This window comes from Euleptes europaea, chromosome 8 (assembly GCF_029931775.1).
Source record: "Euleptes europaea isolate rEulEur1 chromosome 8, rEulEur1.hap1, whole genome shotgun sequence".
Lineage (NCBI taxonomy): Eukaryota > Metazoa > Chordata > Lepidosauria > Squamata > Sphaerodactylidae > Euleptes > Euleptes europaea.
In genome coordinates this window covers 82,338,663-82,362,502 of record NC_079319.1, presented here as the reverse complement: position 1 = coordinate 82,362,502, position 23,840 = coordinate 82,338,663, and the positions used below count along the sequence as shown (strand labels likewise).

Here is a 23,840-nt window from a genome sequence, read left to right as displayed (position 1 = left end):
AAGTCTAAATCCTCTCGCAGAAGACCATGATCGGGGCGGGGGGAATAGAGAGATGTCCCTGTTCGCACACACCACACCCCTTCAGAACCAGTATTATCATTACTTCTCATAGAGCTGTTTCACATAACTAGTATCAGAGGAGCATGCCTATTATATTAGGTGCGGTGGAACACAGGCAGGACGGTGCTGCTGCACTCATCTTGTTTGTGGCTTCCTAGAGGCACCTGGTTGGCCACTGTGGGAACAGACTGCTGGACTTGATGGGCCTGGGTCTGATCCAGTAGGGCCTTTCTTATGTTCCTTTATGTTCTTATAACTCTCTGTTTTCTGGAACGTAAAAAACCCCCAGGAATAATTGGTGCTGCTGAATTTTACTGCTCTCCACCAAGATAATGTTCAGCTGTAATAATTGTTTCTTTTTTTACCAGTAATTTTTGCTGCACTAAAAATGTGTATTTTAGGGTCATCTGTTGGACATACCTGGAAGGAATACCTAGGGAGATATGTCTTTTTCCTGTTTCTGTGCTCTCCCTTGCCCCGCTTGCTGCCCCTGTGTGGACGCTCCCATAATCGACAGGGTTAAGGAAGCTGGAGCCTCCTGCAAGAACAGGAGTTGATCATTTGTAATTGTTCGTAGGCACCTCGGTTGGGCCAAAAGACTGGCTATCAATGAAGTGCACTCCTGACCTCCTTTCACAAGCACTTCTTTCAGCTTAGGGGAGTAAACTCATCTCCTCCTCCCTTGGTTGCCTTTACTCTGCCCCTTTTAACCATTCCCACCAAATCCATAGCAGCTTGTTAGAGCAGTTTCTGTTTTTAAGCAGAACTGTATCACCCAGTCCTTCCAGACTTAAGGTACCCGGGATAACCTATCCCTCCATCCCCTAGCTGTATAATACATTTTTTTTAATTTCCTTTCTGACATGTTCAAGAGTTACCTCTGGTTTGATGGGACGCTTTACCCTACTTCCTGTTTCCCCTCAGTCTGTCATGCAAGATGGTTGTTGCGCCATTTGTCAATGCCAATACACTGAAGGTGCTTCCACATGAAGGTGCAAAAATGTGCCCACACCACAACAGTAGCAGTGGCAGGCAGGACAATACTGGCATGCACCCCCTCATCCCCCTGCCTCTCCCTGTCACAAAAGCACAGGTGCATGGTGGTGATTCCATTGGGATGCTCCATAGCCCTATAACCCCCCACTTTCCTGTCACTTTCCCTTTCCCTTCAGCTCAGCAGGGAAGAGAGGGAACAGCCCAATAGCTGCAGCAAGCTGGCCCCCTGCACAATTTTGAAAAAAAGCTCAATTCTGCCTTGCTTCCCATAGTGGGAATGGGAGGAGCATCCACAGCTAGGGTTGCCATATTCCAGTTCCCCAAATCCTGTGCAACTTTAGTGAGAGAGAGAAAATCCATTTGAGTTTTATAAGTTTGTAAAACTTTCCAGGATTCTTTCTCTTTCCTTCTTTGCACCTATGACCCATAGGTTCTGAGCAGTTATTTCTTAGAGGAAAATATGATGGAGAGATATTTGGCCACAACCAATGTTATACTTGGATCTCTGTTAGCAAAAAGGGGACTATTTTGTCTCTTGTTATGGGGGCAGGAATGTTCGCCAATATGGGGGTGATCCATTTATCTTGGTGATGTTTAAAGAGAGGGCATTCCATCATCTTATGAGGTAATGTGTCAGTTTTCTTTGAATTGCATGAGCAAAGTCCGTCAGAATATGGTAGATTTCCATATCTTCTGTTTAATACTGCTGAGGTTGCAGCATTTAAATGGGCGAGCGTAAAGGCTCTTTGGAAGGAAGGGACTGTCAGGTTGTAAAAGTATAGTGGAGTTAGCAAAGGAGGAGGAATGCCAAAGAATTGAGTTGAACATACTCTCCGGGCATGCATTGTGGAACTATGGTGGTCTAATTCTTTTATGCATCTCTTAATAGTTAATATAGATTTCCTTTTCCCCATATTTAGTAGGGTATCCTTAGACAAACCAAAAAGTTGTAATTTTTTGTCGATTTCTTGCATCCAACAGCTGCTGAAGTGATCTTGTTTTAGTTCATAGATAAGGCCGTCCTTCACCATTGTGAATATAATTTTTAGGCAATGTTTAAAGGCTTGCAGCCATGCTTTGGCTTCAATAGAGCCTTGGCCTAACTGTAATCTTGGGCTAACTCCAGCTATACAATTCGGTGCTACTGTAATGCATCACAGAAATTGACACAATAGGAGATCAATAGTCTCCTTGATGTCTAGAATCCAGACTTGAGGGATGATTTTAATATTGAATGCATATAACCCACCAGGTATATATTAACCACCTTTATACCACCTTTATAAAACAGAAAGCGTTCAATTGCTGCCACCGAAGGTTTAATTTTCCTTGTTATGTAGTTAATGTGAGGTTTCCAACTTAAGTTAGAACTAAAAGTCACACCCAAGTATGTTATCGATTTACCAAATCACAGGATTTGGTTTTGGTTTTGGAAAATATCAAAGTCATGTCAGACTAACCTTATCTCTTTTTTTGAGAAAGTTACTCCCTTGCTGGATCAGGGGAATGCTGTAGACATAATATTGTCGAAGGCTTTCACGGTCAGAGTTCATTGGTTCTTGTAGGTTATCCGGGCTGTGTGACCGTGGTCTTGGTATTTTCTTTCCTGACGTTTCCCCAGCAGCTGTGGCAGGCATCTTCAGAGGAGTAACACTGAAGGACAGTGTCCTTCAGTGTTACTCCTCTGAAGATGCCTGCCACAGCTGCTGGCGAAACGTCAGGAAAGAAAATACCAAGACCACAGTCACACAGCCCAGATAACCTACAAGAACCGCTGTAGACATAGTTTATCTTGATTTCAGTAAGGCTTTTGAGTGATTATTAATGGTTCCTCATCCTCTTGGAGAGAAGTGACAAGCGGTGTGCCTCCGGGATCTGTCCTGGGCCCTGTTATTCAACATCATTATAAATGATTTGTATGAAGAAATAGAGGGGATGCTTATAAAATTTGCAGATAATACTAAATTAGGAGGAGGAGTGAATATGGTAGAAGACAGAGCCAGGATACAGGATGATCTTGACAGCCTGGAAAACTGGGCCAAAACTAATAAAATGAATTCCAGTGGAGATAAATATAAAGTTCTAAATCAAATGCATAATTATAGGACCTCAAATTAGTTTGACCTCTCTCCCAGGGAAGATAGTGGAGCAGATATTAAAGAGATCAATAGGTAAGCATCTGAAGGACAACTTGGTGATCCGGGGAAGTCAGCATGGATTTGTCCCCAACAGGTCCTTCCGGACCAACCTTGTTTCCTTCTTTGATCAAGTGGCGAGCTTACTGGATTGAGGGAATGCAGTTGATGTTGTTTACCTGGATTTCAGTAAGGCTTTTTGACAGGGTTCCCTATGATGTTCTGATGGGTAAACTAGAGACTCTCAAATAGTTAGATGGATAGAGAACTGGTTGCAGAACTGCACTCAAAGAGTAGTTGTCAATGGCATTTCATCTGAATGGAGAGAGGTGTCCAGTGGGTGCCACAGGGTTCGGTTCTGGGCTCGGTACTTTTGAATATTTTTATAAATGATCTGGATGAGGGTTTGGGGGGACTACTCATTAAATTAGCAGATGACACCAAATTGGGGGGGAGCAGCGAACACACCAGAAGAAAGAGATAGAATTCAATGAGATCTGAACACCCTGGAAAAGTGGGCGGATGTGAACAAGATAAAATTTAACAAAGATAAGTGCCGAGGTCTACATCTGGGTAACAGAAATGAGGGACATACATGCTTGATGGGGGATACACTTCTGGGTAGCAGTGTGTGTGTGAACAAGATCTTGGGGTACAGGTGGACCATAAGTTAAATATGAGCAGCCAGTGTGATGCAGCCTCAATGCAAATGCGATCTTGGGGTGCATCAACAGAGGCATAACATCCAATCACAAGATGTCATAGTTCCACTGTACACTGCATTGCTCAAGCCACACCTGGAGTATTGTGTGTGGTTCTGGAGGCCTCACTTCAAAAAGGATGTGGACAGAATGGAGCAGGTGCAGAGGAGAGTGACGAGGATGATCAGGGGCCTGGTAACCAAGCCCTAGGAGGAAAGGCTGAGGGAGTTGGGAATGTTTAGTCTGGAGAAGAGGAGGTTGAGGGGGGACATGATTGCTCCCTTTAAGTATTTGAACGGCTGTCACTTAGAGGAGGGCAGGGAGCTGTTCTTGTTGGCAGCAGAGGGTAGGACTCACTATAATAGGTTTAAATTGATGGCGGAAAGGTACCGGCTGGATATTAGGGAAAAATTTTTACTGTAAGAGTTGTTTGTCAGTGGAATCATCTACCTAGGGAAGTGGTGAACTCCCCCTCTCTGGCAATCTTTAAGCAGAGGCTGGACAAGCACTTGTCAGGGATGCTCCAGGCTGATCCTGCATTAAGCAGGGGGTTGGACTAGATGGCCTGTATGGCTCCTTCCAACTCTACAATTCTATGATACTGGGATGGGGAAGACTTGTGGAGGCCCTATTATGGTAGTGTTTTCATGAAGTTTGGAAATGATTCTTTTTAGTAGTAGCATATTCTTTCCTTAATTTTGAACATCTTTGAAATACAGCCACTTTTTATGTGGAATATCATCTTGAGTTCTTAGGCATGGCTCCCTCATATGCTTTAATTACCTGGGCCAACCCTCCATGACCTTGGGTAGCATCATCTCACCTGCTGTGCAAATGCAGAAGCCCCTGTAGGGTAAGCAGATGAGAGTTTGCCATCACTGGTACTGCACAGCTGCCAAGTAGTTTAATAGCCATTTGAGGCAGACGGCTGACAGGTGGAGGCTCGGCTGATGCTTGAATGTGGCTGTCAAACATGTTCAACTATCAAATCATGTTTGTCTGAAGTCTCAAGATCTGATTTCCTCAACATTTGTTGTAAATATTCTCTCTCTCTCTCCCCCCCCCCCCCACCAAGATTTTCATACTTATAACTACATAAAGTACACGATTATCTCCAGGGAAATCTCCTTTCTTATTTTTTTCTGAAGTCCCACTTCACTCATTCAGGAGTCAAAATGATAAAAAAAACAAAAAACAAAAACAAAATCAGTGTAATTTAACAGCATGTGATTTAACAGCTTTCAACAAATGCTGGTATCTCGTGTTCCTTTCGTCACCATCAGATGACACTTTCTTTAGTTCATGGGAGTTAACAGCTTTTATTATGCCAATGTAAACATTTGGCATATATTTAGGTGCTCTTGTAGAAACCTGGAATATGTTTACAAGTATTTGTATGAGTTATAGGAAGGAGATGAAGCCATTCATGTTTGATTTATTGGGAAAGACCCATGTTCTATGGAAGCAACAATTCCATCAGGAATTATCCTACAAGGCAAAAGAAAACAATATCTAATTTCTCCTTCCCCCATTCTAGAATCTCTGCCAGACCAGGTTCAAATTCCTAGTGTTTTTCTTTACCTTTACAGCTTTCCTCACTATCTTTCCCTTTGTATATCCCACTCTTCAACTCTGTGTGATTGCCTACTGTGTGATGGTCCCTTTCCCCACCTTTTATTACCACTTTAGTGCCTTCTTTCTTGCTCTTCTTCTTAGGATGGTCTTCCCCTCACAGAAGTCAGTTCCCTAACCTGCTCACAACTTACTCATGAAATCCCACAGTTTGTTGGTTACCATCTCCCGTGTCTGCAATTTCTTCATCAAGACAAATTTTTCCTCTTCAGTTCTGTCCATTACATCTTGCTAAGAATGCAGGTCAGAATCAAACTGTTGCTGAACTAGTATGAACTATTTATGGGTAATAACAACAGTTGCAAATGACAGTAGGTGTTCAGTTATTATTTTAAGGATTATGTTATTGACTAGTCTAATTAGGATTTATGGAACTATAGTAGACTAACCGTGCCTTCCTGGGGAGGGGGCGAATCCTCTCTGGAGGCAGCGTGGCCTCGCCACCAGCGTAAGTGCGTCTTATCACAGGACAAGATGCACTTACGCTGGTGGCGAGGGCAGTTCCGTCGGTGCCCGAGCACCGCGGAGCTGTGACTCACCCCTCCGCTGGCGAAGTCTCCCTGTGGCGCAGGCCACGGTGGAGACTTGCAGCGCCGGCATGGGGGGGTGTTCCCGGGGTGGGCTGGGGCTGGATCTGCTGTTAGGCAGCTCCCTTTGCCCTTTCGGCCCTGGCCGCCACCGGCCAGGATGGTGTTGCTGCACCTGCTTTTTAGCAGGCACAACCTCTCTGTTGGGGCTTTTAGCCCCATTGAAAACGAAAAAAAGCCTTTAAAAGGCTTTTTTCGTCCTGGTGGCGTGCGGGAAACGGCTTAGGAGGAGGCGTGGCTGCACCTCTTCCCCATCGTCCCCACACGCCGGCATCTCAGGAATGCATGGTGTCTTCCTTCCAGCTGTATCGATCGTTTCCCCCACACACACACACACACCAAAACAAGGAAAAAACAAATGGGTAAAGCTTAACTAACATATACAACATGGAAAGAATTTCTTCCACATCATCCCAAGGCTAGCTTTTTTTCTTCAGAAATCCAAGTATTGCTCAACAAATCTTTAGATAAAGGCAAAGTAGACTGGTGAGTTGTGATTTACAAGCTCTGAATTGTTTGACTAAGAGGATATGAGGAGGCATGCTAGAACCATTCTCCGAAGCAATGAGATCTATCAGTGGCTTCCAGTCTTGATGGCTACTAGTCATGATGTGTATCTACTCCCTCCAATGCCAGAGCCAGTATGTGTCTTTATATCAGTTGCTGGGGTCTGTGGGCAGGAGGGAGCTGCTGCAGTCATCCTTCTTGTGGGCTTCCTAGAGGCAGCTGGTGTGAACTGTGCGAACAGAATCCTGCACTAGATGGGCCTTTGGTCGGATCCAGCATGGCTCATCATGTACTTGTGTCCTTTTGGTTTATGCATTGTAGCAGCTCTAAGGGAGGCATATATATAAGGCATATAAAACCAAGTCTTCTTCGTCTTCGAGCCAGAGTGGTTGTGGTTAAGAGCGGTGGTTTCAGCAGTGGAATCTGATCCGGAGAACCGGGTTTGATTCCCCACTCCTCCACATGAGCTGTAGAGGCTAATCTGGTGAACTGGATTTGTTTTCCCACTCCTACACATGAAGCCATCTGGGTGACCTTGGGCTAGTCACAGTTCTCTCTGAACTCTCTCAGCCCCACCTACCTCATAGGCTTTCTGTTGTGGGGATGGGAAGGGAAGTGATTGTAAACCGGTTTGATCCTTCCTTAAGTGGTAGAGAAAGTCGGCCTATAAAAACCCAACTCCTTCTTCTTCTTCCTAAAACTGAGCTTCATAGCTAGTTGCTTTGATGATTAATTATATAGCAGGACTATATAAATTGAACAATTGAAGTACTGTACAGATGTGATTTTTTGTGTGTTTTAATGTTTTATATATAAGATGACATCTGTAGATGGCAGAAATAATTTTTGATTCTATGATACTGAAGCTTTTAAATTCTGTGTGTTTGTGGGGGAGAGAGAGATTAAAGTGTGAAAACACACAGACTGCTGATGAGCTGCCAGCGATTGAACAAGGGAATGCTACAGACATTTGGCATCTGAGCAACGAAATATACCAAATGGTTGAGTGTTTTCAGATGAGAAACTATTCCTGTGTTTTGCTGTATAGAGAGAAAGTGCTTTCTCATGTCTCCAGCCAAAACGGAAGGATGATCTACAAGTCCGTGCATTCAAAATAGGGAGGGGGGGGGGATACAGTGTTAGAATAGGTAGTTATCCTGATCAATAGAGGGAGCTGTAACAAAGACTGTATCTAGTCAGTAAGGAACTGGAAATGCAGCTACAGGTCAGAGTACTAAGGGAGGAGTTATGCTTGTTGCCAGGTTGTTCCATGGTTGCTTGTAATAAAGACTGAGTTAATGTTGTTGTCCTTGAATGATCCATTAAAATATACAGAGGCAGCTATATGATACAAGAGCACTTACACTGATCATGAAGATTTTATACTTGCAAAAATGGAATCCTTTCCCTAGCAATTGTATTTGAAAGCCTGACATTTGATTCCATTAAGTCCATTGTACTACAGAAGATGATTGAGTGAATTATATTTTTAGCAGTCTTATTTTACTGGAGTGGGGTTTTTACAATATCCAGGAGTAGTGGACTCAACCTTCTATTCTTCTTTTCTTTTCCTTCTTTTTTTTACAGAAAAAGTTTATTAACACGCTATAGTATATACAAAGTCACAGACTATATTTTTACAAGAAATATTTCCCAAAATATTTGTGACACATCATATCCTTTCTTTAAATTTGGCAGTTTGATTAACAGAAAGATTTCCTTAGATTTCAGAATCCACTCATCAATTCTAGGTCTGATTTCCAATATCTTGCAAATACCAGTCTAGCAACTGTCAACAGATGTGCAATTAAATTCCATTTGCCTTAGGGGGATCCTAAAGGGAAGTGATCATGTCCTCCTAGAATTTTTTTGTGGTGGGGACCAAGGAAGTTCATAGCTGGATGTGTATGCTAGATTTTAGTAGGGCAGACTTTAATGAACTCAGAGACACGATGAGAGTCGTTCCATGGGCAAAGCTGCTGGAAGGTAAAGGAGCGAGTGAAGGGTGGGCTCTCCTAAAATAAGAGCTCTTGCAAGCTCAAGTTATCCCTGTCCCAACAAGATGGAAACATAGTAAAGGATTGAAGAAGCCAATGTGGATGAACAGAGAATTTATTATTAGTAGTTCAATTTAATACCCCACTCTCCCCATCAAAGACTGGGGAGAACTCTGTGATGAGCTAATAAAGAAAAAAGACATATTCAAGAAATATAGGCAAGGGCATACCTCTAAAGAAGAGTGTCTGAAAGTTGCTGGGTACTGTAGGTCAGCCATCAGAGAAGCCAAAGCTGAGAGTGAGCTGAGGCTGGCTAGGGAGGCTCGCTTGAACAAGAAAAGCTTCTCCAGCTATGTGAGGAGCAAACATAAAGGAAAAGAGACCACAGATCCACTGTTGGGTGAAAATGGAGAAACTCTGACAGAGAGGGTGTTACCGCGATATGTATTCCCACCAATGTATTGAAAAATTTGAAAAATTATTAAAAAATTAAAATATATAAAAATTTGAAAAATGTTATAAAAAATACTGTTTGCACTTTGTTTGGCCCCTTTAGCTGTGAAGTCGTCTTCCAACAATTTTTTAGCCGTGGCATCCAAAAACCCTTTTAAAGCGATGTTTTTTATAACATTTTCAAACTCTTAATACTTCGCTGGGAATACATAATTTGGTAACCCCCAGAGAAAGCAGAAAGGCTCAGTGTCTATTTTGCCTCAGTTTTTCCCCCCTGAAGAAGAGAAGGGCTCATCTAGAAATGGTAGTAGGCAAGTCATGACTTCCAAGCTGCTGGTTGATATGGACAGAGAGGTTGTTGAAAGGCACCTGGCTGCTTTGGATTTGAGTATGAAGCTGGTCAGTGCATTTCAGTGATTATGCTCTTAGTGTTGACCCCTTCCTAAGAAGTGGTATGTTATCTTATTTAGATAATCACCTAATAAGCAGGACACAACTTTATTTAACTTAAGCAAATAAGTTATTTTTATTGTAAAGCTTCAAACAGAATATGTATGTAACTGTATATGTGTAGTCTTAAACCTGTTAAAAAAGTCTTAGGCCATTTATGCAGGGTCAATTTTGATGCTCGCTCACAGCTGTTTTTTTAAATGCGACCTTTAAAATGCTTATTCATGTTCCCAACGCAAAAGGAGAAATTCCATCCCCCTCCCACTCACCTGCTCCTTTGTTCTTTCCATTAGCAGCCGCTGTTTGCATAGCTAATGCATGGCTTTGATTTTGTATGCTTCCTTGAGGGGATTCTTCGAGGCGAGAGCAAAGCAAACACAAAAGATCGCGTTAAAGGGCCCTTAAGAAATGTGAAGCAGGTATGCACGAACCTCGCAGTCACTTCCTGATTAAGGTTCAGTGTGAAAAACTCAAAAAAATATGCAGGGCAATTCAGCCTGGAACGTGCTGCTAATTACCAAGCACAAATGGCCTGTAACATCAAAAGTCTTAAACATGTTTCATATTACAAGCAAGTTCTATATATTAAAGATTCCAACCTTAAAATACAACAGTAAAAAGATTTGATTTAGAAAATAAAACAGTTACAGAAATCTAGAATCATAGAGTTGGAAGGGACCACCAAGGTCATCTAGTCCAATCCCCTGCCCAATGCAGGAAATTAACAACTACCTCCCCCCACCGTCCCCAGTTACCCCAACCCTCCCCCCACCATGCAGGATCCCACAATATAGAATATATGGGCAACGTCTTGGGATTAATGGTGGGTTTGCGAGCATGGCTGCGGAGCTTGGGCATGCCACGTCAGTTGACAGCAAATGTTCGGGTTCCAGGGTTGGCTAAACGCCATCACTTGGAAATTAGCAGCCGGGGGCCAGGACCCCCCGCCAAGGGCAAACGCGACCTGAACAGATGCATGTTTCTGCAGCTGTGCAATGCCCGAGGAGGGCGGCCATTGAGAATATGTGAGCGGCAAAAGAGGCACAGCCAACTGACTTCTATTGGGTGGAGGTGTCTGAGTGGCGAGCATGGGAGGGCCGCCGAACGTAGGGTGGCCCCGGGTGAGGGGGTGACAGGGGTGGTCAGGTGTGCACAAGGCCATACACAATAGCCTGGTGTGTGCTCGACATGTATGGGTGGCCAGAGGGTGCAATCATTGGACACTCAAATGAAGGGGTGGCTCACGGTGGCAGCAGTGTATCAGCAGTAGCGAGCCACCCCATCTAGGCTCATTGCCGTGATTTCCTACCCCCCCTTTCCACCCTCCACCCTCTTGACAGGGCTCCCACCCAGCACATGGCCTATGCTCCCTCACCTCCCCCCAGTTGATGGGGACTGAGTTCTGAGAGTGAGAAGGCCATCCCCGGTGTGATGCTGGCTGTGTGGTATAGTGGTTAAGAGCGGTGGTTTGGAGCGGTGGAGTCTGATCTGGAGAACCGGGTTCAATTCCCCACTCCTCCACATGAGCAGCGGATGCTAATCTGGTGAACTGGATTTGTTTCCCCACTCCTCCACACGAAGCCAGCTGGGTGACCTTGGGCTAGTCACACTCTCTCAGCCCCACCTACCTCACAGGGTGTCTGTTGTGGGGAGGGGAAGGGAAAGCAATTGTAAGCCTGTTTGAGTCTCCCTTAAGTGGTAGAGAAAGTCTGCATATAAAAACCAACTCCTTCTTCTTCTTCCCCTGCCTGGGCTGGCTGTACCAGGGCACCAAGACCCTTCCGTCCCCTTCCCCAAACACAATGCAGGTGCCTGGTTAACAAACACAACTTTATTTTCACATAAGTTGGAGAGTGGCAGGTGAGAGGGCAGGGGTGGAGTGGCAGGGTAGGGCACTGCTGGAGTTCCATATGTCAGACTGGGTGTTGGTGCGGGCCAGGGGGTCGGAGATCCGCCACAGTGCTTGGAGGCGAAGGTAGTGCTCTCTCGCTGAACTGCTTCTGTCCTTGTGACAGCATGTGTGGGGGTGGCTGAAGGCAGCAGGGCAGCTGTCGGAGAGACCTGCAGCAAGAAAGATGGGTCTGAAAGGAGATGGGCAGCTGACCCCTGGGTGGCATGTGGGCCAGCCAGGGGTCTAGCTCCAATGGCATGGTGGTGGTCCAGGCCAGTGGCTGTGGCACGCTTCAGCAGCATCGTCACAAGGCTGTCCGTGGAGGATAGAAAATGGCTGAGGGTGAGGCTGGCGTGATTGGCGGGCGGCCGGGGTGAGGGCATCAGCGATGAGGGAGAGGCAGAGCAGCATGGATGTGGCGGCGAGCCCCCGGGCTGCCCAGAACTCCACCGGCATCTGAAAAAGAAACACAGAGAGGGATGAGAGGCGACCTCGCCCTGGCCTTCCACGAAGGCTCTCACTTGAGTGAGGCCAGGTGTGCGCCTCGACAATTCCAGTGGTTAGGATGGAGGGGGAAAGTATGGCACCAGGCTGCAGAGGTGGTTCCCCCCACCTGAAGCCGCTCCCCAGAGAGGGCAGCTGGAAGAGCCATAGAGCCAAGCCCCCCCCAAGAGGGCTTTTGCAAGGCCCCATGGGCCTCTTAAGCACTTTCGCCACCAAAGCTCACAAATGCACTGTTAATGACGGATTGATATATAATTAGGGTTGCCAGGTACCCCCTCCCGATCGGCGGGAGGGTTTGAAGCGGGTCAGTGCGTTTCAGTGCCTATGCTCTTAGAATCGACCCCTTCCTGAGAAGAAGTATGTTATCTTATTCAGTTAGACACCTAATAAACAGGACTCAACTGCTTTCTTACCAAAGTAAGCTTTTTATTGAATTGCTTCAAAAATATGTAGAATATATATATGTATGTACAGTCTTAATATGTATGCATGTAGATGGTTACAAAGTCTTTAAAATGTTACAAAGTTTAGACATTATGAGTCTTAAACATGTTCATGTATGCAAGCAATCTTAAACAATCTCTATACCTCTATATGAGTTCCAAATCTTAACTCAGTAATAATATTTCATTCAGAAAATATAACAGTTACAGAAATCTTATAAAAATGGTTCATTCAATGAATAAGATCTGATTTAGTTAAAAGCATCTTAATTCAAAATATCTAGACTATTATAAGAATAAGTAGGCACACTTTACCCAATCATATCATCTGTGAACCTCCCCAGTCTATCAGGACTAGAGAGATCTAAAAGTCCCCAGTCTATGCTTAGGATGGGTAGACCTTTAAGACTCTCCATTTGTTGTTGGAGTCTCTGAGAATCTCTAGTATATGAAATGGCTAGAGAAATCTCTGAGTGCATGTTAGGATTGAATTCATGAGCCTATAGAGAATACTCTCAGCCCATGCGAGGACTGAGTCTATGAGTTCCACCATTTTTTTGAGAGGCCTCTGATCTATGCAAAGATCAGAGAGATCTGTGTGTGAACCCCTAGTTCAGGCAAGAACTAGAAAGCTCCATGAACCTTTTAATCCATGCAAAGATTAAAGAGTTCTGTGTGAGACCTTAGTCTAAAGGAAGTCTAAGAACTTCCATGTCTATAAGGACTGAAGTGTCCATGTAAGGGCTAGATAGATCTTAGTGAAAACTCCTTAATCCTTACTAGGTTTAAGGAGATTTCAGTGTCTCCATACAAGGGATGGAGAGATCTATAAGAAGTGAGCTAGGAAGCTCTTAGAACCTCCATGTCTACGGAAAGACTTGGAAAGATCTAAGCTCCTCCAGTCCATGAGGACTGGAAAACTCTAAGAGCCTCAATCCATGCAAGGATCAAAGTCTGAGAGCTTACATCCCACACAAGGGATGGAGAGATCCATGTAGGCCTGTTAGGAACTCTAACTCTACTACTGTTGTGCCCCCTCTTTTATATCATTTCAAGATCTCTCTGCCCTTGGCAGGATTTAATTTTATGGCTTTATCTTATCTGATCTTGAGAGATATACTCTGAGTTTGTGCACAACGGCTGTATGTTCCCTGTGGCAGCAGTTTTTCTGGACGTTACCATATAAGGAGTTCCTTTTTCCAGTAGGTCACCTGCTGATCATGACCATATATACTAAACAGTTTGTGTCTTTGTTATGTTTCTATAATGGTTGATTTTACCAGCATTCTCATCTCCTAAAGAACACGATAAAAATGAATCTATTTTCAACTTTCTAATACCATTTTTTCATGTTAAAACCTTTAAAACCCAATATAACATTAGGTAACAGCAAAAATACCACCGGGTCAAAATGCTGCCAGATAAAAAAATCCCCAGAGTACAAAGAGAAAGGCCAAAGGAAAATATATTCCTGAAAGTGTAGTCATTCAAAGACAAAGATAAATGAGAGTGCAGTAATAATTCTGGCACACAAGTCCTTGGCAAGAGAATGTTTAGGCTTGTCCACTTTTAAATGAAAGACAAGCTTCTAAATGGCTGTACTATGAACTTTAAATAGGAAAATTCTACAAACTCTTCTGCTCCATGTGTTCCCATAAGCTTCTATATTATCCTTAGGTTCAGGACTGTGACAGTTTTAGCAGGGGGGGCTGAAGCAGCCACGTGTGCCCACTCAAACCCCAAAATTTTGCCCGCCAATACCACCCACCTGGCAACCCTATATATAATAGATGATAGGTTTGGGAGCCCCAGTTCTAACCATAGAGGGGAGGAGGAGATACATTGCGGAATACCCAGTAAGTTTCTGAAGAATTTAACTTGAAGAATATCAAGATGTTCTATATGTCCAGTGTATCATATGTGTGTGTGTGTGTGTGTGTGTGTATCCCCTTCTATCAACAACCAGAAAGTTATTCAGAACAATTCATTCCCTGTCTCCATCTAAGATGGCATCAAAAACACGGAACAATCAGATGTATGCAGACCATACCTCATGTGACCCAATGTATGCCATTCCTTGAGAGAGAACTTTCATTGCCTTTGAGGAAAATGTAGGCGTGTTTTATGTTGCCTCCTCTTTCAGCCCTCAGCCATATTACCCAGCATTGTCACCAAGACTAGAGCATGACTGCCTGTGTTTTGTATTTTAGGAGTTACAGTTTGAAAGGCTTACCCGAGAACTTGAGGCTGAACGCCAAATTGTAGCCAGCCAGCTGGAGAGATGTAAACTTGGATCAGAGACTGGAAGCATGAACAGCATTAGGTACCGTATGAGAGTTGCTTTGTTTCTTTGCCTTTGTGATTGATTGACATTCATTATAGTCATCATTGTTCTGATGATCTTCCTTTTATGATCACCAGAGAGGGTCTGATATTTTTAACAAACAGAAAAGAAGTTATTTTTAAGTAACCTTACACTGTTCATATGTGTTATCTGATAATGAATTGTTGGCAAAAAAATGATAGCAAAAATACGCACTATGAAAACTGTGGAGGAGATGAAATGGCATGATTTATGAATCTGATTAGCATTGGCTCCTTTTTCCTGAAGAACTGGGCTAAGAAAGCAGAGTGAAAAAAATTCTGTTATGTGGACTATGGAAATGTGGAGTAGTTACTTGGGTCATTTATTATCACACAAACACATAAAAACAGATTACTGGGTAATCTTTGGGCCTTTATTCTAGTTGGATCATTTTATTTGAGAATTTCTTTCCTTTACAATGTGTTGGTTTTAGTGGAAATATTCTGAAATCTGTGCATGCTAGTTGCTGTGCTTACAGGTTTTTAAAAGGAAGTACTGTGTTTCCATATGCAAAATGCTGCTATTTGATTTCTGAATGACAGCATGCATAGAATACTACATCAAGGGTGGTTTCTTAGGTAGTTGGCTGAAGGTGACTTGGCTCGTAAAGAGAATTTGCCATAGAAGGGCATTCTGGTAACGAAGGGATGAACAGCTGCTCCAGGTGATCCTTTATTCAGTGCCAAAATAATGCCATGTAAATAGAAGTTGACAAACAGCACATTTATTGGCTTGTGAGACAGGTGCTTTGTGGAGCTAACTTGCCCATCATTCTGGAAGCCAATCAACTATGCAAGTTAAACTGTGTTAAAGTGCTGGGAATCTAAGAAACCTAGGACATGCATATAGGAACATATTAATTGTCAAGTGTTTTAAAAGCAATGGTATAAATTCTGGAAAAAAACATTCAAGAAGATCGTAATATTGTTTGAAGATACTGCAAATTTTATTATTTAACTTGAAATGTTACAGTTGTTAATTTCCAAACCATTCAATTCTGACCAAATTGTCTGTTTGCCATGTTAGAAATTCTTGATTTTGAACTATTCATACTGCCACATTTTCCTAATCCCAAAGTCATTCTGAACTTTAAAAATATGCCTTTGTCTTTGTATTTACAAATACAAATTAAAAATGTTATTACACAGAAGTTGCATGGGGAGAATTACAGAGAGAAACATTTCAATTTAAATCCTTTCTTTTGGGAAAAAATAATTGTAAAGTGTCGAAGTCTTTCATATTAGAAAGCTACCGAAAAGAAACTCTGATATATGTAAAGATATGGCAGACTCTTCAGGTTATGATGTGGATTCTGCATTTTGGTGCTTCTTATTAATATATAGCTCTTCCTTTTCTGTTAGCACATTGTTTAGAGAAAATATAGGCAAAATGCTACGTTAGTGGCATTTGTCACCATTAAGGATTAATAGGATTTAGAAAAGCACACAAACCACTGTTGGTAGTAGGGTTGTCCTATATCTTATTGGTGCCCTGAAGTGCACTGTTTGTAACAGAAAAAGTCTTATATTTATTCATTGAAATTCATTGGTAAATAATAATAGCAATATTGCACAATATATTCATATAAACTTTATATTCACTATTGTATGATTACTTGTTTCGTTCATAGTGCTGTCCTTTTGTAGTACCGACTGGAGGTTGGCAACCCTAGTTGGTAGTATGATTCTGATTGAGACGACTTTTTACACTTGTGGTGGCATTTTTGTAGAGTGAAGCGTTTGTGGGTAGCGGTGGTGAAAACTTCCGCTGATGGATTTGGAATAGAGCTGTTGAGTACTCTTCAGTCCCACGAGAATATCAGTGCGTCGCTCTTTGTCTGCTCACAACAGCTACCTTAACTGTGTCCAAAGTGTCGAGATTGAACGTACTTCCCCAGAAACATGTTTGTCTTAAAAAGGAGAGACCATTTATATGTTAATTCAATTAATTGCAATGCAGAAGGCCTAAGATGTGAAATAATTGGATCAGAAATGGTCCGCTGTCCTCAGTAGAACTGAAACATGTAAAAAGTGGTTTGATCTTTTAATGTACTAAGATTGTACAAAAACTCTAGATAAATTCAATTTTATCTTCAATATTTTTCTGTGTGTGCTTAACAATAACTGCAAGGTTTGTTTATGTTGCAAAAAGAAAGTAATAATAAAAATATGCCTTGATATTTTAAGATGTTGATGAATATAAATGTTGATTAGCTTGGAGATATGGTTTATGTAAATACTGTGTACCAAAAGATTGCATTAAAAATGTTTGCATTATTTGTAATTGGCTCCACCGAGATTTTAGAAGTAAAATAGTAACAAATGCTTTTTAAAATCATTAAACAATGTCAAACAACAAAGCAAGATTTTTTAAATCACCTGCGAGAAGAGCATACAATGTCCATCATAGTTTGGCCTTATCTTCTCATTTTGACATGTTTTATTAAAAGTCTTAATAACAGTGTGGAAAAGGAAAACTTGTAATAAGCGTATCTCAGCTTTTCATGCAAGTAACTGTCCAGTGTCAGAAGGGGGGGTACCCAAATCTGATGACCCCACCCTTTCCAAGCCAAGAATGGCACCCAGTTCTGCGTCAGTTTACCATGAGCCCTCTGCTTACAAGGTTTACACCACCAAGCTGCTCCTCCTTCCATGACGTAGTTCAGGTTGATGTGTAGGGTTGCCATGTCCCTCTTTGCCACCAGTGGGAGGATTTTGGGGCGGAGCCTGAGGAGGGCAGGGTTTGGGGAGGGGAAGGACTTCAATGCCATAGAGTCCAATTGCCAAAGCAGCCATTTTCTCCAGGTGATCTGATCTCTATCAGCTGAAGATCCGTTGTAATAGCAGGAGGTCTCCAGCTACCACCTGGAGGTTTGCAACCCTTTTGATGTGAGTGGGAAGTGGAGTGCTGCCCTTGGCCAGTCTTCCTGGCCCTTCTGAAGACCATGCCACTCTTTGCACAGGCCACAAGCCCTATCTGGCCTTCAGCCTCTCACAAAAACTCCCTGTCTCACCTCACAAGAGGTGGATTCTTCTCTTAGCATGACCAAGATGTGACACCACCTCCCCTTGCAGCCACAGCTCAGTATGCCTTCAAATGCCTCCATTCCCATGGTGCTTGCTCTCTCCTTTGGACTGCAGCAGCTGCCGTTTGGGGCTCTATGAATCCCCAACCCTGGATATTCAAGCAATTAATGTTGCCATCTCTTTATACTCTATTTGCATGGAAAGAGCCCTGTGGGGCAGAGTGGTAAGCTGCAGTACTGTAGTCAAAGCTCTGCTCACAACCTGAGTTCAATTCTGATGGAAGTCTGTTTCAGGTAGCCAACTGAAGGTTGACTCAGCTTTCCATCCTTCCAAAGTTGGTAAAATGAGTATCCAGCTTGCTGGGGGTAAAGTGTGGATGATTGGGGAAGTCAATGATGGCTAACCACCCCATAAACAAAGTCTGCCGAATAAACGTTGGGATGTGATGTCACCCCATGGGTCAGTAATGACCCGATGCTTGCACAGAGAACTACTTTTACCTTTTCCTTTTTATTTGCATGGAATGAAAAACTAGTCTTTCATGAATATTCATGACACTGCAATATATAAAGCTGTTATTACAGCAATGTTGAGTGCATTAGAGAGGATGTGGGTATGTACTTTAATTCATTCTCAGTACAGTCTTGTGTGTGTGTGTGTGTGTGTACTTAAAAGGAAGTCCAGTTGTATCCCTTGGGTCTAGGATTGCCAACCTCCAGGTAATAGCTGGAGATCTCCTGCTATTACAGCTGATCTCCAGCTGATAAAGATCAATTCACCTGGAGAAAATAGCTGCTTTGGCAATTGGACTCTATGGCATTGAAGTCCCTCCCCTCCCCAAACCCCACCCTCCTCAGGCGAAGAGGGACCTGGCAACCCTACTTTGGGCCTATACCCAGGGAATTGTGCGTGGGGTTGCAGCCTTGAACAATTAAATGCTATTGCAGGTCACAGTAGGAAGGAGGTCATTGTGAGTCTTATGTTTTTCAGGTGGGTTCACTTGACTATACATTGGAAAATAAAGTCCTTTTAAAAAAGGGGGCTCAGGATTTAGCTTCAACTAAAATAAGAACATTAAAAAGAGTACAGCTGGGCCTGCTCTGGGCATTTTTTTCTAAGAATAGTGTTCACTGATTAAGAACCTGGAATTCCTGTGCAGGTTAATTCTCCCCCCACCCCCCAAAAAAAACACCCCTAGCTTGAGGGTGAGTTATCAGCAAGCAGACCGATAGGGTTATTATGATCTATCAACCAGATTTGTATATGCTGAATATGTCAGTCAGTTAGTGGCAAAGAAAGGTCTGTTCCTATATTGCACCTTGGCTCCATCCACACTGCTGTGATAAGTAATGAAGGAACTGTAAAGATATTTGGGCAGAATTCACTTCCATACTACCACTTCCTTTCCCAAACACTTGGTGGCTTTTAAGTAGGGAAAGGGTATGCTCCTGATTTCTTGTCCCCAATCGTGAGGGATACAGGTGTAGGGGTGTGCACCCAAGAAATCATTTTAAAAATAATTGGGTAGATTAGACCCAAAATTTTATCTATTGGCCTTAACTTTGACTCTTTGCTTATGCTTACTGAGGCAGAAGCTTTTCAAAGGATAAAATGCAGACTCTTAGACATAGGACTTCAAGACCTAAACATGCTCCCCATCAAATTTAGGAGTATCTTTTGACATTTACCAGCCCTCTCCATACTTATCTCACCTGTGTGATCCTTCTCAACATAGAGCCATTTCTCTGGCCAGATTTAATATTTTGCCATCTGTGCTACTCGAGGGCAGATTTTGGAAAAGCCCTCTGCCTGACAGGCTTTGTCCTTGTGACAACAATTGTATTGAAATGGTTGCTCATGTCTTATTTTATTGTAGTTTCTATACAAAATCTCGTAATGAACTTTTAAGCCCCCTGTTGGTTAATAGACAGAATGTCTCAGATTCTTTTAACGTTTCCTATTTATGAAACAATCGTTTGCCCCAAATATTGGAGAAGGTGGCACCGTTTTTAAAGTTTGTTTTAAAAGCCCGCCAAACAGTTAATTAGATGGCAGTATCAACAATATTATTCAATGTAACTGTCTTCTAACTATTCTATAAAGGGCACCTTTTTATATTTCCATTCCTTTTGTATCCTTCTGTATTGTGTTTTTATGCCAACAAATGAACGATGATGATGACCCAAAAATTTTCAAGATTTCTGAAGAAAAGCCAAATCTTTATACTGATATGGGTTTTCCCCCAGCTTTATTTCAGGAATTCTGAAAGTGTTCAGCTCCATTATACCCTCTGAGGAATCTTGGGGGGCTCTGGAGGGGCTCTTATATTTTTTTTAAAGGTAGAGGCACCAAATTTGCAGCGTTGTTGTTGGTGACTCTCCTTAGAAGAACCCGCAAGTTTGGTAAAGATTAGGCTGGTAAAGATTAGGCCCAATAAAATTGGACCCCAAATGGAGAAAAAATGGGGCCAATAAAATTGGACCCCTCCAGCCTAATCTTTACCAAACTCAGGGATTCTTCTAAGGAGAATCACTAACAGCTACACTGCAAATTTGGTGCCTCTACCAAATCAGTTCAGCAAAGCCAAATGCATACCCCTATAAAGGTGCCAATCATGTTTGCCCCAGTGGAGCACATAACAGTTCTCCTGGTGCTTTTTCAAGTTGGGGAAATGGTGTGTGTGTGTGTGGGGGGGGAGACTTAATTTCCTTCTCCATTTCATGCCATGGTATTCCGGATCACAATTGAGCCCCCACATGCTATGATGAATTTCCAAAAACAAAAAACAAAAAAATTGGGAACTCTTTTCCTAGAACCCCCAATGACGCATCTGGGTTGGCCCCAAATTAGCCAAGCAACTTGGAAATCACCCTTGCAGGTGCCTGAGGTGTCAAAGAGCTGCTGCTGCTGCTGGATAGAGCAGGCAGTACTGAGCTAGATGGACCCACTGTTTGACTTGACTTATCTTTAAGCTATTTTATGCATCTTTTAGCTTTTCTGTGGCCTGAGGACTCTTTTATCAATATCCTTTTCGGCTGCGTGGTGGGCACATTACATGTTTTTTGTATCTCGGTTTGTTTTTAATGTCCTATTTTAATGGCTTGGTTGGTTTTTAATGGTTTTATTTTAATTGTAAGTCAACTTGAGTTTGAATTGCGAGAAGTGGCATATCATTTTTCCAAATACATTAAATAAGGCTAATGGGGTTGCTCTCCTGAGGTGGGAGGAAATTGTATAACTTTAGCCTCAATGGATCATACAGATCTGATGCTTCAGCTTTTCAATTTAAAGTGAAAAATATTATTAAACTTTCTTATTTTTGTTTATTATTTTTGTCTGCTGTTTTTGGTAATTCATGTATAATTTATTTAGTGTATAATTTCATTGGAAGCTTTGAAACCAGAAATTTATTTATATATAAATTACAAAAATACTCCAGATGCTTCCCTTAGAAGCTGTTGTGGGGAAATATGTTCTCACTCTGAGTCAGAGAGGGCACCTTGGACACAGACCGGTGATTCCTCTTCCTGGTGCTAGGGTAGGCAGGAAGTAATTGATTCTAACTCCACTTCCTGTTTCCTGGCCGGAATCACCCTCTGTTTCCAGTTTTCCTCCTGCCTTGACTAGGGGAAGGCAGCCTTGCAGCTTGCTCTGCATCTACCTACAGCCACGAGGAGGGGGACTCCAATCCCTCCCTCCCAACGCGAGGAAAGATCTCCATGGAGTTTCTCCCCTCTCCCTCTCTCACCAACAAGAGGAGAAGAATGGTGGCGATGGAGGCAGAAGCCGACAGGTACCTTGACCAAGAGGACCACTTGGCTGGGCTCCTCTTGGCAGCACAGCAGATGACTGAGCAGTCCCGCTGTTGACCCAACCGGGTTGCTGCCAGCAAGAAGATGAAGAAGAACATAAGAACATAAGAAAAGCCCTGCTGGATCAGACCAAGGCCCATCAAGTCCAGCAGTCTGTTCACACAGTGGCCAACCAGGTGCCTCTAGGAAGCCCCCAAACAAGACGACTGCAGCAGCACCATCCTGCCTGTGTTCCCCAGCATGTTAAGATTATAGGCATGCTCCTCTGATCCTATGATTCTTTGAATAAAATTCAGCCACCCTGCATATGGAGCTTTCTACTCACAAGAAGGCTTCCAAAGGGGGGAAAAAGCTGGTGGCAGGAAACTCCCATATACTGAGCCATGCATGTGGCAGAAACTGTTAAGCATGCTAGAAGTGGGCCTTAAGATATGCTGACAACAGCAAGCTCTAGAAGCCAGAATCTATGAGCTTCCACTTTACATACAATGGCTCACACAGGCATATTCCCAGGAATTACCATTTTTCTTGAAAAGGAACACTGATTAAAGTTGCTGACGACTCCATTATGGTAAGAGACAGGCATAGTAATCCCATAGTAAAGTTACACTCTTCTAAATCCATTGAAGTACAAGGTCCCGGGATATGTTACTTAAAACTGGTTTCTTGTTAATGTGCACAATATTTTAATTGTCTGAGAAACTGAAATGCATCATCATATTAATGCTGACTTATGGCAACCTTGTAGGGTTTTCAAGGCAAGAGATGTTTAGGGTGGTTTGCCATTGCCTGCCTCCGCATCACTCCCCTGGTATTCCATCCAGATATTTGCCAGGGTCGAGGCTGAGAGTATGTGACTGGCCCAAGGTCACCCAGCAAGTTCCATGGAAGAGTGGGGATTCATACCTGGGCTGTTTATTATTATTATTACATTATTATTAAACAACCCATAAATTGGCATGCCTATAGTGGGCTGGGCCAAAATGAATTAAGCATTTGAATAGTAGTTGGATAGAGGAGAGGTATGTGTTACCAATCACAATTTGCCCCACCTGTATAGGGTCGAGAGTGTGCCTCTCTCTCCTGAGGGATGTGATGCCTGTTTAGCTGATTTGTGTCAGGGACTACAAGACTTTTTAGTCAACCAGTGGGGCAAGGGTGGCTAAACTAGGCAAACCCCCTTGTGTGTCAGTGATCGAGAGGGCTGATCATGATAGGTAGGGATGATCGGTAAGCACCCTGAGTCATCCGAAGTGGTGGCGGGAGTGTCTGGAACAGCACATCACTGGCTGTGCGGCTGGGAAAAAGTGGCCCTTTGTGATGGGCAACATCTTTTCCAACCCTGGTAGTGGCTGTGCGACATATCAGGTGAGGGTCTGGGGTTGGACACATCTCGGCACATTGTGGGCAGGCAATGATAAACAAGGATGGCAGAGGATGCTGGCTGTGTTTGGAGTCAGGGAGGCTCTGCCAGAAAGGCAGCCATGGACGGACTCCGTAGCACAGCCTGCCCATTTAAATATGTCAGACTATTTAAATATGATGCAAATCAGTTTAATTAATTAAATAAATTTGTTAAACCCAATGTGGTTGTCTCCTGTCTTATTGGAATGAGTGCCTGGGGCCAAAGGCAGGCCAATGGACAGATAATATAAGGCAGCTTCGTAGGTAGACAATAGTCTCATGGCCTGATTTTCAGCATTGGATCAGAGCAAGGAGTTTTGAAATGGATGGCGTGGCAGGAGACTCAAATTCATAATTCAAGTAGAGCAAAAGGGAAGTCAATGGGCACATTAAAGGAATTGCCACATTATCCATCATCATTTAAAATCTCTTTTTAACTTCTTCAGTAATGACTTATCCTCAAGTGTCACACACTAAGAACGGTGCCGGTTTGAATCCATGAAAAGCAATTTATGCTTTTCTAATGGAGTAAACACAGATGTTTCAACTCTTAATGTTAGAATCCCTAGAAATGATGCCCAGAATATAAAAAGTGTGTGTGTGTGTGTGTGTGTGTGTGTGTGTGTGTGTGTGTGTGTGTAGTGATGGAACGTTTTTCTGCAATGCTTCTGCAATATTTTCTGAAAGATCCAGATAGGCTGTAAACCTGTAAAGGGTTAATAATTACTATGTCAGGTACACACTTTATTGGTGTAATTATGGTCCCTTCTGTACTTGAATCTTAAAGCCTTGATTGTTAAAATTGATGTATGTTAGGAATACAGAGGAAACTCTTGTGTGTGCTGGCTAAATCCAAGCAAGTTGTTTTGAAGGAGTT

General features: G+C 42.9%; 1 protein-coding gene across 1 annotated transcript in view; it reads left to right on the top strand.

The window, feature by feature from the left end:
- Positions 1–23,840, top strand: part of CTNND2 (catenin delta 2) — a 509,931-nt gene that overhangs the window by 71,563 nt on the left and 414,528 nt on the right. The window contains exon 2 of the mRNA XM_056854116.1: positions 14,567–14,679. Coding sequence (XP_056710094.1) covers positions 14,567–14,679 — 113 coding nt within the window. The remainder of the gene's footprint in view (positions 1–14,566; positions 14,680–23,840) is intronic.